The sequence below is a fragment of the Oncorhynchus kisutch genome, linkage group LG10 (assembly GCF_002021735.2).
Source record: "Oncorhynchus kisutch isolate 150728-3 linkage group LG10, Okis_V2, whole genome shotgun sequence".
Lineage (NCBI taxonomy): Eukaryota > Metazoa > Chordata > Actinopteri > Salmoniformes > Salmonidae > Oncorhynchus > Oncorhynchus kisutch.
In genome coordinates this window covers 50,976,288-50,993,987 of record NC_034183.2, presented here as the reverse complement: position 1 = coordinate 50,993,987, position 17,700 = coordinate 50,976,288, and the positions used below count along the sequence as shown (strand labels likewise).

The 17,700-nt window shown below is 38.1% G+C and overlaps 1 protein-coding gene across 1 annotated transcript; it reads left to right on the top strand.

The window, feature by feature from the left end:
• The first annotated feature begins 9,441 nt into the window (after positions 1-9,441).
• hoxb10a (homeobox B10a) lies at positions 9,442-12,882 on the top strand. The gene is made up of 2 exons (XM_020493281.2): positions 9,442-10,199; positions 11,659-12,882. Exons 1-2 carry the CDS (start codon positions 9,578-9,580, stop codon positions 11,934-11,936), a joined length of 900 nt encoding a protein of 299 aa, XP_020348870.2. The 5' UTR covers positions 9,442-9,577; the 3' UTR covers positions 11,937-12,882.
• The last annotated feature ends 4,818 nt before the right edge of the window (positions 12,883-17,700 follow it).

Sequence of the window (17,700 nt, the reverse complement as noted above, 5' to 3'; positions counted from 1 at the left end):
TGTTTGTTTATGCTATTGCTTTTTAACCAAAACAATAATATGTATTGTATTCAATTCCGATTTTGAGTTTTGCTATTCATCTATGCCTTATCTTTTCAAATCTTGATTAAAATGTATTTGATCCTACGTAAACTATTCGGAACAATACAAGAGAATCAGATGAAAATGGTAAAAACGTATTTATGTATGGTCCAAGTTGTTCTTGAGTCGACCTGCCTCGAGCTGAATTTCTCTCTTCCCTGTTCACCTTGTAAAAAGTACTTTCCAACAATAATATCTATCGAAAAAAGTTTACAGCAGAAGCTTTCTTATTTTATGGATATTTAATTGTCCTTTTATAAAATAGGATGTTGCAATTGAATACTCAAATCATATGGCACATTTTGTGCTCCCAGGCACAGAGCTGAGGCCTATATTTTCTGACATTCAAGAAGTTATCATTAGCTTCTCGCACGTACCGATTTAATCTTCATGAATCATGAATACTTTTTGGGGGACTTCAGTGGTTTCTCTTTTTTTCAGTATGTAAAATTGCAATTTTGTGCTAGCCTTGTTATGAGTTAGCCTACACGTGATGTTTTGCAATGTGATGCTTGATGATTGACATGATAAAGAAAATAATGTATTGAAATTCTATTCATATTTGATTAATAGCCTATTTCCCAGTCCCAATTGTTTATACACTTCTAGGCTGCACTATAAACTTGTAGAATATAGTTGTGTTAAAATATGATTGGTACATTTGATATGAATTCGTATGCATAGTCAAAGAGACAGGCACTTTTGTGCAACATACTTCTCTTCAGTAAGTCGGCTCTCTTCTGCCATCTTGCGTCGTTTTGAGTGACATGCAACCAGATAGTTGCATTAAACGTCCACTAGTAGGCTACCCATGAGGTCGGTGGAAGAATTTTCCTTCAAGGGAATTGTGCACAGACCGCACTCACAAACCAAATATACAAATTTTAGATCGGGATTTGACATCAAGTAGAATAAGGAGAGTTACAGAAATGAAACTTTACACAGAAGAGAAGAGAATTTCTTGATTTTGTCAGCTTTCACGGTCACTCAAGGTCAAACGAGATCTTGAAGCGAGAGCCTCTGATTAGAGAACGGCCTAGTGTTTTACGATTTCTTTCCAGTGACGACATAGGCAGCTCGTTTTACAGGAAGGCTCTTTATTGAATTGTTCTCGCTCTGATAGGCACCCGGGACATTGAACGTGTGTTCCCCCATCTTAATTGTCTGTTGGAGGCAACAGAGTCACTGAAATACACAACTATAAAATACTTCACCCTTGTCCAATGATCTAGATTGGCTGTCACCAAATATATATGAATGAAAAATAAAACTCATGGGTTATTGGAAAATACTTCTTCGCATTGTGCAGTTTTGCTTCCATTTTGAGAAGTATGACCTATATGCCTACATGCGTTTTGCATGCTTTTGAATTAATCAACTGGCTTAGTGGTTTAATTATAAGTATCAATGTTAGTCAGTCCTAGAAGTTGGGTATTCATCCATCATGAGAGCACGGGTTGCCTATCATCATCTTTACATGTCGATGTTTGATTGCTTACCACAGGTGCTGGGAAAGCCTACTGTAGGCCATGTACAGTATACTATACATTATGTAATTCTTCATAATGTTTCATTGATGTTTAAGTGTGATGTACATTTGATGCACATCGACAACAATCTGCCCAACAGGCTAAACATGACTAAAACACAGTTTCCATTCAGAATGCAGTTTATTAGATATTGGGCCTTTGTTAAAATGAATACCATGTACATGTAATATACTGCATGCATAACAAGTAGGCAGAGTGGAAACCAAGGGAAATACTTTATGAATATGCTCTTACCCTTGTAAAACGGACTATCCTACCGATCCTTGACTTCGGTGATGTCATTTACAAAATAGCCCCCCAACACTCTACTCAGCAAACTGGATGTAGTCTATCACAGTGCCATCAGTTTTATCACCAAAGCCCCATATACTACCCACCACTGCGACCTCTATGCTGTCGTTGGCTGGCCCTCACTACATATCCGTCGCCAAACCCACTGGCTCCAGGTCATCTATAAGTCTTTGCTAGGTAAAGCCACACCTTATCTCAGCTCACTGGTCAAATACCTCAGTGCCAACACTTCCTTTGGCCGCCTTTCCTTCCAGTTCTCTGCTGCCAATGACTGGAACGAATTGCAAGAATCTCTGAAGCTGGAGTCTTTTATCTCCCTCTCTAACTTTAAGCATCAGATGTCAGAGCAGCTTACCGATCACTGTACATGTACACAGCCAAATAGCACACCCAACTGCCTCATCCCCATATTATTACTTACCCTCTTGCTCTTTTGCACCCCAGTATCTCTACTTGCACATCATCATCTGCACAAATATCACTCCAGTATTAATGCTAAGTTGTAATTATTTTTGCCTCAATGGCCTATTTATTGCCTACATCCCTACTCTTCTACATTTGCACACGCTGTACATAGATTCTTTCTATTATTATTTTATTTTGTGTTATTGACTGTACGTTTGTTTATGTATAACACTGTGTTGTTGTTTGTGTCGCACTGGTTTGCTTTATCTTGGCCAGGTCGCAGTTGTAAATGAGAACTTGTTCTCAACTGGCCTACCTGGTTAAATAAAGGTGAAATATATATATTTTTATCAGCATGTTTATTTCATCACAGGCTTTTTCAGGCTGAAGTAATTACCAATCAATATCTCCGTCCTCCTGGATTCCAGAGCGATTGTGAATGATGGTTCATAGTGGACCCATCATTGCATCTTTCTCTCCCAGTGCAGAGGGGCAGACCAGAACAGTACATCTAAGGGGCTGTGGACTGATAGAGAGAATGGAACAATGATGGAAAGAGGAAGATTTTTGGATGACATTGAAAGTGCCCTTGATATAATTATGGGTTGAATTGAAAAGTACGTCTATTGTGGTCTGATATATCAACATGTTGGAAGAGAGTCTCTGCACAGGGTGTCATTGTTAAGCAAGATTTTGGCCATATGAATTGGATTAATATGCTAATTGCAAGCAGACCATCCAAATCATAAATGTTTGGGCCAAAAGTGTGCAAACTAGTCAGATCGAAATTTGGTTGTGCATCGGCAGTTTTTGTCTTGTTTTGTGAGTCACTGACAGACACTCAATTAGCCATGTCAGCTTCCAATTTTTACATTGGTAAGTTAGTCTAGCCAGTTATCTAAACTTAATTATAGTACACACCGGGCATGCAGGGCACGTGCCCAAGGGCCCGGACCTCCAGGGTGCCCCATTGATTTTCTAAGTCACTCTCACTCTCATAAGTCATGGCAAAATGTGTAGAATTGCAGGAAATTAACTTCAAAACATACATTTTTTCTCTTCTGTCACAGAAAATGTTCCCCGCTTGGAAGGGGGACCCCACCAACCAAATATTGCTTAGGGCCCCAAAAGGCTAGAGCCGGCCCTGGATTGAAGTAGACAAACACATCTGTGATGAGTCTGCTTTTCACATTTGTTCTTGTGTAAAACAATGTTTGGTTGTTAATCTCCATGGACAGTCTGTTTCCCGTGTCTGTCACAGGCCTCATTTATATACAGATGCTGCAGTGAAACTTAAATATCTATATCTGGGCATTTGTGATTAAAGCTAGTATCCTTAGTTGCTACATCCATTTTTGGACTTTGGACAATATATACCCATTGATTCTTGAAGAATACAAATTAAATGCCTCATGAGCTTATTTCAATGGTTGTATCCCATCAGAACCCAAAATGTAAGCTTGTTTTACTCCAATGTTTGTAATCAATATAAATGTAAATAAACACCGTATAGCTTTAAAGCATGGTTAAAACGACCATTTTGATATCATGGATGGTCAGTCCCTTGCATCCATACCTCTGTCTATGAATTTGATAGTGGATACATTTCTCCATGCCTCTATTTTTTTCAAAATAGAGGCAGGGTGTTGGCTTTGTTATTGTTTCAATTAAGGATTCTAGCTTTAAAGGGTGCAAAATATATCAGTAATGTCCAATGAAAAGAGAGTAGATTTTCACTGCCTTATTGTTTTCGGGCAGACACCAGTACTTTCCACTGCAAACCTTTGCATACATAAATCAGCTTTTAGTTTTCTTGCACCTTATTTGTGGAAGAATCTTCAAAATGTTCTGACATGTGATGTTCTGGTGCCTCTAGGGCAATTCAGAAAGCTGATTTGAGGACCTTATTACTGAAGAATGTGTTTGTTTTTTATGACCTTGTTTTTCGTTCTGCTTGCATTTTTGTATTTACATTGATTTGTGTATTTTCTGTCATTTCTGTAATTCAGGGCTCATCTGTAAAAGAAACCTTGGTCTCAGTGTGACTCCCTGATAAAAATAAAGAGTAAATTGAATACAGGAGTCAAAGTTAGGCAACACTGTCACCTTCTGGTCATAGTATCGTATTGCACACCGAAGGCAGACGTTCTCTCTAACGGTCAACTCAAAGTATCAATGCAAAAGCATAGCTCTTTGCAGATTTTTTTGTCCATATAGTCGTGGGATAAATAAGATGGTTTCTACAAAATCTAAAATACGGAGCAATTTTGAAATACATATCATATTAACGGGAAATACAGAATGAATCCATTGACATTTGAAAGGATAACACATCCCGCAATACAAATGATTTAAAGCATGCTGTTCTGATATCTATTTATAAACATGCAATTAAAAGAAAACAAATCAGTCTTCTACACAATGAACACCCCACTACTAAGAAGCAAGCACCTTAATAATAAATTGATAACAATAACAAATAACAATCAATTTACTTGTTTTCTTCTCTCGCCTCTCCTCGTTTTCGAGTTATGATAATAGTAATAATGATAATAATAGTAATAATACTAATGATAACAATAATAACGATGATCCTTAAAATAACAGACAACAATACTATTATTGTTGTTTTTAAATTGTAATATTTACCACAACAATGCAAGTATTAACAATACTAATGGGTATATATATCTGTAAAGATTGGTGAAATGTAAAAGTAGGCTTACACGCCTGCAGGATATTGAAATATCTTGAAATAATTAAATGCATAGCACTGTAGTATACAACATAATGTTTTTAATGTGTGAAACGCCCTGCATTACGCACAAGACAATCTATTCCGTGTTGTTTAGTTTTCACCCTCTTATTTCAGCTTTTTAAATATAAAATTAGGATTTCATATTGAACGACTCCTCTGCACTTCCAATCATGCGTTAGATGCCAAAATTGTAATCTGCCAGATTAGATTTGTTAAAGTCAACATGTGCCATTCTATTTCTGGTTTACGGCACAGGAAACTTGTAATTGTTAGCAGAACTTGCATGTGGGTTTGTCCATGGCCTTATGTCCCAAAGTCAACCACTTACTGTAGTTCACACTGCGCACAGACGTCCGTTTAACGTGTAATTTTCATTTACATTTGGTTGAGTTGTTAACTAACTCGAATTTATCGTGAAATCAACAAACCATGTTACCATGTCATTGGATTTAGGTTAAAAGTTGGGTGGGGAAAAAAATGAAATTCCCTCACATTGATGACTTTTTGCAAATCCAATCAGTTTTCCACGTTGATCCAACGTCATCACATTGTTTTAGTTTTTTTAAATGACGTGAAACAACGTTGATTCTACCAGTTTTTGCCTAGTGGGTTATTTCTCTTGTCTTTTTGCAGAGGGTGCTAGATCTATTTCAAGATAGTTTTTCAAAAGTGTGCACGGCTGAAGATTTTTACAGTATTGAACGTAAACTTTCAGTTCCAATAGCCTCTTTTTTGTATCAATTGCGTGACTAGTCGTAATGAAGAAATACTGAGGAGATTCCGAATTTGGAAAAATTGTGAGGTAGGTAAGCACACTGGAAAATATTTTAAACTCCTATTGTCATTATTTGCCATAGCCTGGCCATGGGCCTAGCCTACTAACGTTATGCTATTTGAATTGTTTTCAACCCTAGACGACGAATAGGCTACTGATTTCGTCAACACCAGACAGGTAATTTGGCAAAGGCAGGAAAACATTGACTCGTTTTCTATTGAGGAATTTAGATAAAAGCCATGTGAATAGTCATTTCTAGTTGAGGTGCTCGACCTTCCAACCTCAAAGTTAGACTTTCGCGTTGTGCTGATTATTAGATATGCAAACAGCTCGTTATAATATGGTTTAATTCTACGAATGCACTATTCTACTATTCTCAGCAAGTAATGCACTCACAATTATATTTTAATTAAAAAAACTCGTTTTTATATAGATAATGACTCATGCATGGATTTGTCTTTAAAAAAACAGCATTTGAGAGGAAATATCTGCATAAGATCGATTCCATTACCTTCCAGAGCAGTGGCATAGTATTTAGAGCCTTTCTCAGTTGTAAAACTTTATAGCAATCTGGGGGCTCCTTAGTCATGGATACAGTTAAAGGAGTTTCACCGATGTTCCTCTCAGCAGTTGGAGAGCAATTCTTTGTGATTATGAAAAATGAATGTTGGGAATATGTAAATTGTCGTGTCTTCGTTGCACAAAAAAAATTGGGGCTTAAATCGTGCTTTGCCTGTAGGATAGTCTTCTATCTGGGCTACTAGGACATGGCCGTCATTCCAACTGTAGACTAATACGCCTTCCCATAGCTTATTGTTGTTATTGACTACGTAACTTGCACCATGCCATATGCATCAACGTCCATCCCGCAATGCTACGTGTGCAGTGCAAGTTTAAGCTACATTGAATGATGCAGCGTAGGCCTACTATAGAGTAGTTAAATGATATAGAATATAAACCATTTAAACACAGGTCTGTCTATACAACTTTAAAAGCATCACCTATGTTTAAGGACACATTTTGCAGGCCTATGCAATGCGAACGCGGTAGCAATGGTCGTTCTGCGGCCATTGCAAACGTTTTATACAACCGTTTACATCTTTCTCAGTTGAACGTTTTTTCTTTCTTCTAATATAGGACATATTCTCCCCTCAGACACGGTTCTTATGTATTCTTCTGTCGAAGTCTGACCTTAACATGTGTCGGCTAATAGCCTAATTATTTATGATAACGTCTATCAGTTTGCAATAGTGCTTTTGTTGACCAATGTGCTTTTTTGGGGGGGCAAAACGATTACCTCCAACGAATCAATAATGTCTATCAAATGGACAGCCGCAAGGGCCTATTGGTTGACGAGAACGAAAATCAGGTGTTACTCTATTGGCTAGTTAGGCTAGTTATGTTTCTTAGCTATGTGTTTCATACGTACGAAATATGGTTATCGCACATGGACCTTTTAGTTTTGATCAGTTGGCTAATCTATACAATTTAGTGAACTGTAAGAATTAGGCTACATATTTATGTATTAGTTGCACTTTGTTGCCTGTCCAAAGCCAACATAATGTATTAGTTAGCCTGTAAACGCAGATAATCAAGAGGGTTGTATAAACCTTTAGGCCCTACAAATTCACAATATTATATCTGTATCCAATATACAACGTTTGCATTCAACGTGGCATGAGTCCTTCGATTGATTCAACTGTACAGCGACATCTGGAGGACACAAAGGATTTTTGCTCGGGGAGATTTCCAAACCTTTCTAATTTCCCTTTGTTTTTAGCAACCTCGGTTTTAACTATAACCGTTATATGCATTCAGAAGTATCTGTATTCTCTGTCAATTTTCAGCATGCATAGTTTCCCTCAACTATTTTTATTTTCATCAAACCTTTCACATCATTGCTGTAGACTACTCTATTGAGTGGGCCTTGTTGAATGAACACTAGGCATGCCTATTTTAGGATACCTATTTCGCGCATACTTGGGCACCAAAGAGCAGGTATAAGTCTATTGTTGAGACGTACAGATGTTTTCACTTGTTTCTAAATTCAGAATTTACGCACTTGTTTCGAAATGAAACATACCTGCTATGCCAGCTGTTTTCTTTGGCCATATTGCCTAATGCATTACAATTTTTCAGCTCAAAAAAAAAATATATATATATATATTATTATATTATTATTACAATTTGAGGCTTAATTGTAACCCTGATTATGGGCCATACCATTTACTTTCTTGTCCTTTCAAACATGTAATGCTAGATAGCCTATATCGAAAATTATACAGTTCGTTTATACTTCAGCTCGTTCGTGTGACCACAATAGGCCGATCCTCTACCTAAATATGAAAGACAGTCCTGCGTTAAATTATTGTTTTCATTCCAAATTGAAGTGTCTATAGGTGTGACTGAAATAATACTTTACATAAATAAAGAAAACAATGTCATCATTTTTTAAGGAATGTGTGTGACGGGTACTCTTCATTTATTAAAAAAAAAATGACAACAATTGTAGATTTCCAATGTGCTGCTAAGAAGGTAAGAACATTATGACTATTTATCTTGTAACTATAGGCCTTAGTTGTTACTATTGTTATCATTATTGTATTATTACTAAACAATACAGCGTTAAAAATACATTTACAAGATGAATGCAGAGTTCTTGTATATTTTATCCATAGTTGGAAAAATTCAAGATTGTCTTTAAAGCTGGGGGGTTTATAATTACAAATAATTAACAACGTTAACCGAATATAAATAATCAACAGCAATGACTCATTAGGTTATAAGGAGCCATGGCTAAGGTACTGTATATAACCTGTACTAAAACACAAATAAGTGTGTGATTGTACAAAGTGTGAAGTAATCATCCATTTAAAATAAGATATGTGGTCATAATATTTGTGCGTAAAGTAGTCATATCTGTGCGCAATGATTGTAAGTGATAGGCTATTGCTAGGCGTGAATTTGAACTAATAACTATTGTAATGTGTATGACATTGCTGCACATTTCGTCGAATTTATAGGCATAAATCTGACTGATAATTTTGCCATTTTAACAAGGGATTGTAGCCGACACGAAACGCTGCTTAATTTTGACAACAGGTTTGAAAGCTGTAATTCTATGAACTCATTAGTTGAATATGAATATGCTCATACAGCTTGGAATAGAGTCAAGCCAGGTGTATATATATTATTAAACCGAGTGAGTGAATTACACATCTGTGTCCAAAATATAATTTAATGCAGATGTTCCATCTAGCAGTGAATAACATGTCAATCTCTGCCATTTTGAAGCCATTTTGGAAAAAAACTCCGCTACTTGCATTGACACATTGGCGATATGCATTTCATTTAATTAAAGATGGATAAGATAAGAAATGGATAAGAAATCAATTAAACAGGGAGTTCTGGGAATAGGATATTTAGGCACTTGAATCAACCAGCGCCGCAAGGGGAGGAGCCTGCCGGCGAACCCCATACTCTATTGGGTCCCCTGCAGGAAGCTGCTCGCCCGACTTTTCGTCAAAATATGTCCTAGCAATGTCATGCTCTGAGAGATTCGTTTTCACGGCGTCCTTGGTTAACTCTTTCGTGGACTGCCGTCCAAAGGAGCCCCCCTCTGTTGCCCACCCTCACCAGCACGCCGCCCGCTCTGACCCGGACTGCAGTGTCCAAAATAACTGTGGTTCCGTGCCAAACACAGCCATACCCGGGACAATGAACCAGCACCAGCAGTTGCAGCCGCAAGAAGCAATGGCTCAGCCTCGATACCAATACCACCAGGGAATACTGAACTGGGACGTGCCACATTTGAGCCCGGTCCGGGTGCCGCAGGTCAGTGCGTGCCCTTACAGCGCGTCAAACAGAAAAGACAACTCCTCCTATTTGCTTCTGGAACCGGACAACCACTCAAAACCGTCACCGGACGTGTCTGCCTTCACCAGACTAATGTCAGAGATGGGCTCCATGACGGGCGGTTCTGGTCCAATTCAGGGCTACTTCCGCCCGGAGCAGTCATACTCGGGGATCAAAGTCCAGGAGTACAACAACAGCGTGCACAGCTTGCCCACGACCAATCCACCGCGCTCTCCCCAGACAGACTCGCGCCATTTGTGCAACTTGAGCTTCCCGGTGCTGCCATATCCAGACTCTGACTTCAAGCGCGTTATTGATGACTTAGCGCTGGGCAGCAGTGAGTGTCAAGCCCAGAGAAGCGATAGCAGCAGCATCACCCTGGCCAGTCAGACCAACACGGAAGACTTAGTCATAGGTTTACGGCGAGACAAGCCCTCATCAGTCTTACCCGAGGGCGATAAAAGTCCCAGACAGGAGACGCAAGGTGGGTAAATGGAATGAAAAGGAAAAAAGCTCTGAAAGATAGAACGCGACCATGGCAATAGCCACAGGAAAGCGTGATCCGGTCAATCGAGACATGGGGATTTTTACTAAGGCTGTTAAAGGGAAGAGAGAGTAGAGGACAAAGGGAGCCATTCCTCGAAATGTATTTATTGCACGGAACTACCCTCGCCAGACTAAATTGCACTCAATTTTACTGTGCGCTCTTTTGAACATCAAAACAGCGGAAGTCTCCTTTGTGTTTAGGGACAGTTAGCTAGGCGTAGCATACAATTGATTGTGGGCCCAGGTTTATGTGAGAGTTGGCTATAACCGACTGACTCAGTCTCACAATAAAATGTAGGCTAAAGCTAATGCTAGCTTCTATTTGCCTGTTGCGATGCTAGATGCTATAGCTAACATGAATATAGTTTCGTAAAATGAGCACTGAGAGATGCCATAAAATCTCTAATTTAAAAAAGGCATGGTATCCGTTAACCAATGATCCAAATATTGACATATTTCAACTCAGGTTGTAAAGTCATCACGCATGCCAATATTTGACATGGAGTGTTCAAATATTACGCCATTTTGTTCCAAATAATATTTTTAATGTATACCATGCTTGCCACTAGTAAATATCGAAATAAGTTGTCCAACGGCATTTGGCATATTATAAATAAATTGTCATTATAGGCCTGTCATTATAGGCCTAGTACAACAGATTAATGGATCAACAATAACCAATAACCCATTTATTGTATGTGAAATCTTCTAATCAGAATAGAGCTTTGTCACATAATGATTTATTGAGTAGGCTAGCATAATTTAGCTTAACAATAGCCAATGCCTCGCTGTTAGGCTACACACTATTCACATCATCTGCTACATTCAGATAGACTACTACTTTTCTTTTTGTCCATTTACAATTTAAACATAGGAAAATATTTAGATTCGTAAAAGATTTGATCCAAACATGGGGCCTAGCTTCGTTTTTTGTTTTGTCGTATGGGTTTCTAGACAAATGGATTAAACTCCAGTAGGCACGACAATCGTTCAATTCAATACCAGAATTGTGAGACCTATTCCTATACCTCTCCTATGCATGTGTAGTCCTACATATTTCACTTTGTCCTTTTGATAATAACCTATTCACGCCCAAGTAGAATGTACGTCGTTTTGGCTAAGGCCTAGGTAACAAACCTTGCATTTCAGAGAACTACCAGAGAACTAGCAAACAGTGAATTAGAGGAGAAAATAGAACACAAAACAATAGTACTATCACACACACACACACACACGGGAGAGATGCATGCCACGTGACATTATATCCCGTCATAAACTGAAATTATATCAGCCAGGTAATGCCCGCGAGAGCATTTTAGAAATGTGCACATCCTAAAACAAATAATTCGCGCTCTGCCAGTCTATCACTAAATAAATGTTTTGTCTTGTTTTGACAGAGGACGCAACATTCGAAAAGGATGCGTGCTGTGGATGGCTGTGGGCGAAGGCGGGGAGGAAGAAGCGCTGTCCTTACACCAAATACCAAACCCTGGAGCTGGAAAAGGAGTTCCTCTTCAACATGTATTTGACTCGCGATCGCCGCCTGGAGATCGCTCGCAGTGTCAACCTCACTGACCGTCAAGTCAAAATCTGGTTCCAGAACCGCCGCATGAAGATGAAGAAGATGACACGGGAACACAGAACCAGGGACACGGTCACACATTTCCCCATCTGATTCCCCACAAACATGGTGTGCAGAGACAGGCCTACATGGACATGACTGAGTGCAGGAGCATGGGATGATGCAAAGTCAACAATAGGATGGACCATATACTGAAGGATGTGGAGATAGTGGTTCTGATCTGAAGGATGGGCTGGATGAAAGTGCAAGGATGGGCTGGATGAAAGTGCAAGGATGGGCTGGATGAAAGTGCCATCTATGTCCTATACACTTTGCATGAGGATATGGTGGCTCTTACCGGTTACACTTGAGTTTTTCCATGATGGAGAAATGTCGGGAAACTTTTTCTTTCTCCATACCCCTGTCCCACAACACCCTTCATAAAAGCACTTTATTTGATCACTATTTAAACAACTGTCTTGTCGTTGTTTCTTGATGGCTCAATAGAATGATTGCAACGTTGCTTAATTGGTCTTTTTGCCAGACATAGGCTACCGTCTTGAATCGAAAACTATTGTTTACAGTTCATGCTAGGCTATGGGAAGCCAATTTAAAAGGATTACTTTATTTATGACGTGAGCACTATTTTATTTATTTTCGGACGCAATTGCATTTGTAATAGCTGAAAAATGTGCACCAATAAGCACAATATTTTGAACTTCAATTTTGTAAAATAGTAAGGATTTAAAACATTATTTCTTGTCTATACGGAGTCCTTTTTCAGCTTGACTTGAAACAAAGGATGTGTTGATTACAATAATGAATGATTTGATTATAAAAATACATATTTGTTTCCTAAATGAGAGCATTTGAAATAAAGGGTACGCTTTCGGTGATATAGGGAAACATGCTCCTACTACGCACATGAGCCCTTGACCTTCCAAAAGGCAAGCCTGGGATATAATATATATTTTTGTCTTGTATTATCAATTTCTAAGCTAATATTTGTTTTGATATAGTTTCACCTATCACTTCTGCTTGAATAAATATTCCCCTGTTCCCATATTTCTTCATTTGCAACTTCGATATGGATAGATAGATAGATGGAGAAAAACATACAGAATAGCTTGTTTTGGGAACATCCCATTGCAACAACATCTAGTTCTAGACACCTATTACCACCTTTAGCCCATTCCTCTTCCTAGGAGCCTACTCCTACCATGTCATATGAGCTCCAGTAATGTGATTACTCTTCCTGTAGTGATGATTGTAGTTGCTGTAACTATGATTATTAGGCTAGTATTTGTGGTTTGCAGTAGCATAGTTGTATGTTGTAATTTCCTTATCATAACAAGCAATGCCAATGCATACATTAGTTTTATACAAGGTCTATTTTAAAACAATTTAATCTGATTTAGGAGTGAGTCGATTAACGTATATAATATACTTTGTCAAGGTTAGCCTACATCTATCGTGTCTTTAACCTTATGTCCATTGTTCACTAGCTGCGTTCAGTGGACACCATTTTTTTTGTAGCCTACCTTCTGAATTCAAAATATTATAATTGTTTTTTTTTTCAAAAGTCAAGTTGCAGATGCCAGAGTTTCCGCTGCTGATTTGCGGGTTGTTAGCCAACAAACAGGACCGTCTTTAACGTCCTCTGAGAACAGTGTAGGCTTACATGCATTCCACATAGAATTCCCTCTTATTTTTTTTTCTTCCAGATTATTAGAGATTGGTCGAGCTGGAATTATGATCTGGTCTGTGACATTTATAGCCTTTTACCAGATCATCATGATAACCACTGCACGTTTAAAAAAAAAGTAATAACGTGCGTGTATTTAGTGTGTGCATATGATTATTTAGTCCCCATTGATTCCATTTGTATCTAGATTTATGGATTCATTCGACGTTATTGACGTTATCTATCGTTTCATTTTGCATGGACTTTCTCTGATATTGTTTGAATATGAAGATTTGATGGAAAACACATGCCGCAACTTCCCCACACTGGATACTGGATATTAGCCTTTGTCTGTTGGCCTTTTGTCTTAAAAGGAAACTGTGTAGCGTCTCCTGCTAGCATCGCCATATTGAAGAGCGCCCGATTTTTACTGACGCTGTCTGGGGCATCCCGTTTTTTTTTATCAGGGACAATTGACAGGGCATTTATTGTAGACTCAGGAAGTCAGGGTAGCGGATGTGTCACAGGGATTACACTACTGTACTTTTCACTACAATAGTATTGCCTGCTATTGTGGCTAACAAAGAGGTCTTAACGTGCGTTATAGGCCTTTATGTGCATGATTGAAATGGCATGGGCATGCTACTTCCTCTCATATTCTCCATTCCTGCTGTATTGCAGTTTGTATCTTGTCTCATTTTATAACTGCTGATCACTTTAGCTAGTATACATGGAATAAAGGCTACATTTAAAAAAATGCTATTCATATAGCGGAACCAAGAATACGGTTTATGGATTGTCACCCACGTTTTTACGGTATGGGAACTTGTCCAGTGGCTCAATCAGGTTCTCTGAAGGCCTTTGAAGAGAATATGAGACAAAGCTGTTGTGTGATTTAGGTAGTTTCAAGTTGTTGGGCTGGACGCTTATCACAGGAACCTGAAACTACCTGAATTACTCCAGTACTGCACATCAACGCTGGTGCGTAATGGACGAATGCAACAACAACGAGAATGAGCCGTTTCCACATGTCTGCGCACTACCCTCCATTTTGTAAATGCACACAAAAAATGTTTTCAATATTATCTAGAAAGGTTGTTATTGTTGACATGTATTTCACTCCCGAGAGTCAACTTATTGCACATGGGCTTGTGGAGAGTTAAACGGCTAATTTAAGCCTCCCCCAAAATACCTGTGCACACTTGGGTGTAATGAACGCTTCTTCTAATATATGTAATACATTGTATGAAGTACAGCACGCCCAGACGCCGTAAATGATCTACATTAAAAACACCAGCACCGGCTCTACCTCATATTCACGCCAGCTTGTTTTTACTTTTGCAGGCAATTTAATAGCACATTAACATTTACCGTCAACAAAACATTTTCTAACTTCTATCATGTTTCAACTTTGTAAAACAAGAAAAAATCATTCCAAATGTTTTTGTTCTAATTTTCTGCATTGTGATCACGAACTTTTCAATAAACTTCAATGAACAAAAACAAACTCAGAAGCCACACATGCTTTTGATAAATGTGTTTATTTCTTACAGATAAATGTTACAGCATTTCCGTTGAAACCTTCACAAAGTATTCATTACCCTTCACTTATACCACATTTTGTTGAATTCAAAATGGATCATTTTTTAAATTCTCACCCATCTACACACAATGCCCCATAATCACAAAGTAAAATCATGCTTTTCAAAATTTAAGGCAAATTTATTGAAAATGAAACACAGAAATATCTCATTTACATGACAATTCACACCCCTGAGTCAATACATGTTTATGATTACAGCTGTGAGTCTTTCTGGGTAAGTCTCTAAGAGCTTTGCACACCTGGATTGTACAATATTTGCACATTATTATTATTTTTTATTCCTAAAGCTCCATCAAGTTGGTTGTTGATCATTGCTAGACAGCCATTTTCAAGTCTTGCCATAGATTTTCAAGGCAATTTAAGTCAAAACTGTAACACGGTTGGTCAGGATCATTCAGTGTTGTCTTGGTAAGCAACTCCAGTGTATATTTGGCCTTGTGTTATAGGTTATTGTCCTGCTGAAAGGTGAATTTGTCTCCCAGTGTTTGTTGGAAAGCAGACTGAACCAAGTTATCCTCTAGGATTTTTCATGTGCTTAGCTCCCTAGTCTTTGTCGATGACAAGCATACCCATAACATGATGCAGCCACCACTATGCTTGAAAATATGAAGTGGTACTCAGGACATAAAGTACATTTTTAGCCACATTTTTCACAGTTTTACTTTAGTCCCTTATTGCAAAACGGATGCATGTTTTGGAATATTTGTAATCTGTCATTTAGGTTATTATTGTAGAGTAAGTACAATGTTCATCCATCCTCAGTTTTCTCCTATCCTTATGTGGTTTCCTTCATGTTAAACACTATTATTGCCCACAGTGAGTCCATGCAACTTATTACGTGACTTGTTAAGGAAATGTTTACTCCTGAACTTATTTCGGCTTGTCGTAACAAAGGGGTTGAATACTTATTCACTCAAGACATTTCAGCTTTTCATTTGATATTAACTTGTAAACATTTCTAAAAACATAATTCCACTTTGACATTATAGGTTATTGTGTGTAGGCAGGTGACACAAAATCTCAATGTAACCATTTTAAATTCAGACTGTAACACAACAAAATGTGGAAAAAGTAAAGCGGTGTGAATACTTTCTGAAGGCACTGTACATCTTCATATATAACCCCAGGGTTACCATGAATTTTACCACAGGGATGTCCCTATTGGGAAAATGACACTAACACGCAAATGGCTGACACACTTTCTCTTGTTTGTTTTGATGATTTCATGTGAAAGAGTACAGACTTTTTGGACTGGTATGAAGAGCGAGGTGTGTGTGTGAGTTGTGTGTTGTGTGTGTGTTTGAGAGAGAGATCTGTCATCGTGAAACCTAACAACGTCATTAACTTGGTCTGAAGGTGGATTCTTACACGTTCAATGGCAATCAATTTAAAACAGGTTCGCCCCGATCTGCCATTGCATTCTGCATTTCAGTTGGCAAAGAAGCCTATTATCTACTTTCCCAGAGTTTGATAAACTCATGGATACTATTTTCATTTCTCTGCATCCATTATGAAGGAAGTTAGAGGTAGATTTGCGAGGCAATGCTAACTAGCGTTTGCGCAATGACTGAAAGTCTATGGTATCGAGTAGCATGCTAGCAGTTACCACATACTTCCAGTCATTGCCGTCATTGAAAATAAGAATTTGTTCTTAACTGACTTGCCTAGTTAAATAAAGGTAAAATTAAAATTAAAATAAAATTGCGCTATTACCATAGACTTCCAGTCATTGTGCTAATGCTAGTTAGCAATTGCACTAACACTACTTAGCAACTTCCTTCAGACTATAAGCAGAGACAAAAAAATGTTATCCATGATTTAATCTGACTCTGGGGAAGTAGATAAAGGGTTTCATTGCCAAAATCCTGAAGTATCCCTTTAAGGCTTATCCAGAGGGGGCTCACAGAAAGATGACAGAGTGTAACACATATTCATGTCAGAACGGTAATTAACAGACATAGTACGTTTGTATGCAGTCACGTCAAACTTCAATGTCTGTAATATTATTTCAGCAGTGTTCACGAAAACATTACCCTTATTTAGACGCTAGCCGAAAAAGCTAAAGGTCAATTCATTTGCATTTCAGCTACAACTTCATGGCACTGTGTTAGATATGTATATATATATATTATCATTATATTTTATCTGATCAGGATAGATAATGCAATGCATACGAATAGCATATGTTATGTAGTATACAGAGAGCAAGCATATGTGTTAACTATTTCCCACATACAATCATGTCTTGATTATTAATATCTTAAAGGCAAAGCACTTGTACTCAACATTCCACAGAAATGTAAGGCTGATTTATTGTGACTAGTTATTGCTCAAATGTGTAGGTTACTGTTTACTGCTTTAGGCTAGCAGCAACCATCACCGAAAGAACTGCAGACTGCATACTATTTAGCATATAGGCTAATATTAACTGCATGCTATTCTAATGCTACTTCTACTACTAACATATACAGGCCTGCTGCTGCTACTACTATTACTACTACTTTCTTACAACGCACTGTTATGTAAAATGCATTGTGTTATATTTAGTAAATAGCCTATTATAGTTATGTAGTCCCAAGTGCAAGCGGGCT

Excerpts from the sequence above, each read along its gene's own strand:
- hoxb10a (XM_020493281.2), top strand. The coding sequence starts at position 9,578 with ATGAACCAGCACCAGCAGTTGCAGCCGCAAGAAGCAATGGCTCAGCCT. Across the intron at positions 10,200-11,658 it reads TCCCAGACAGGAGACGCAAG|AGGACGCAACATTCGAAAAG; the intron begins GTGGGTAAATGG and ends TTGTTTTGACAG.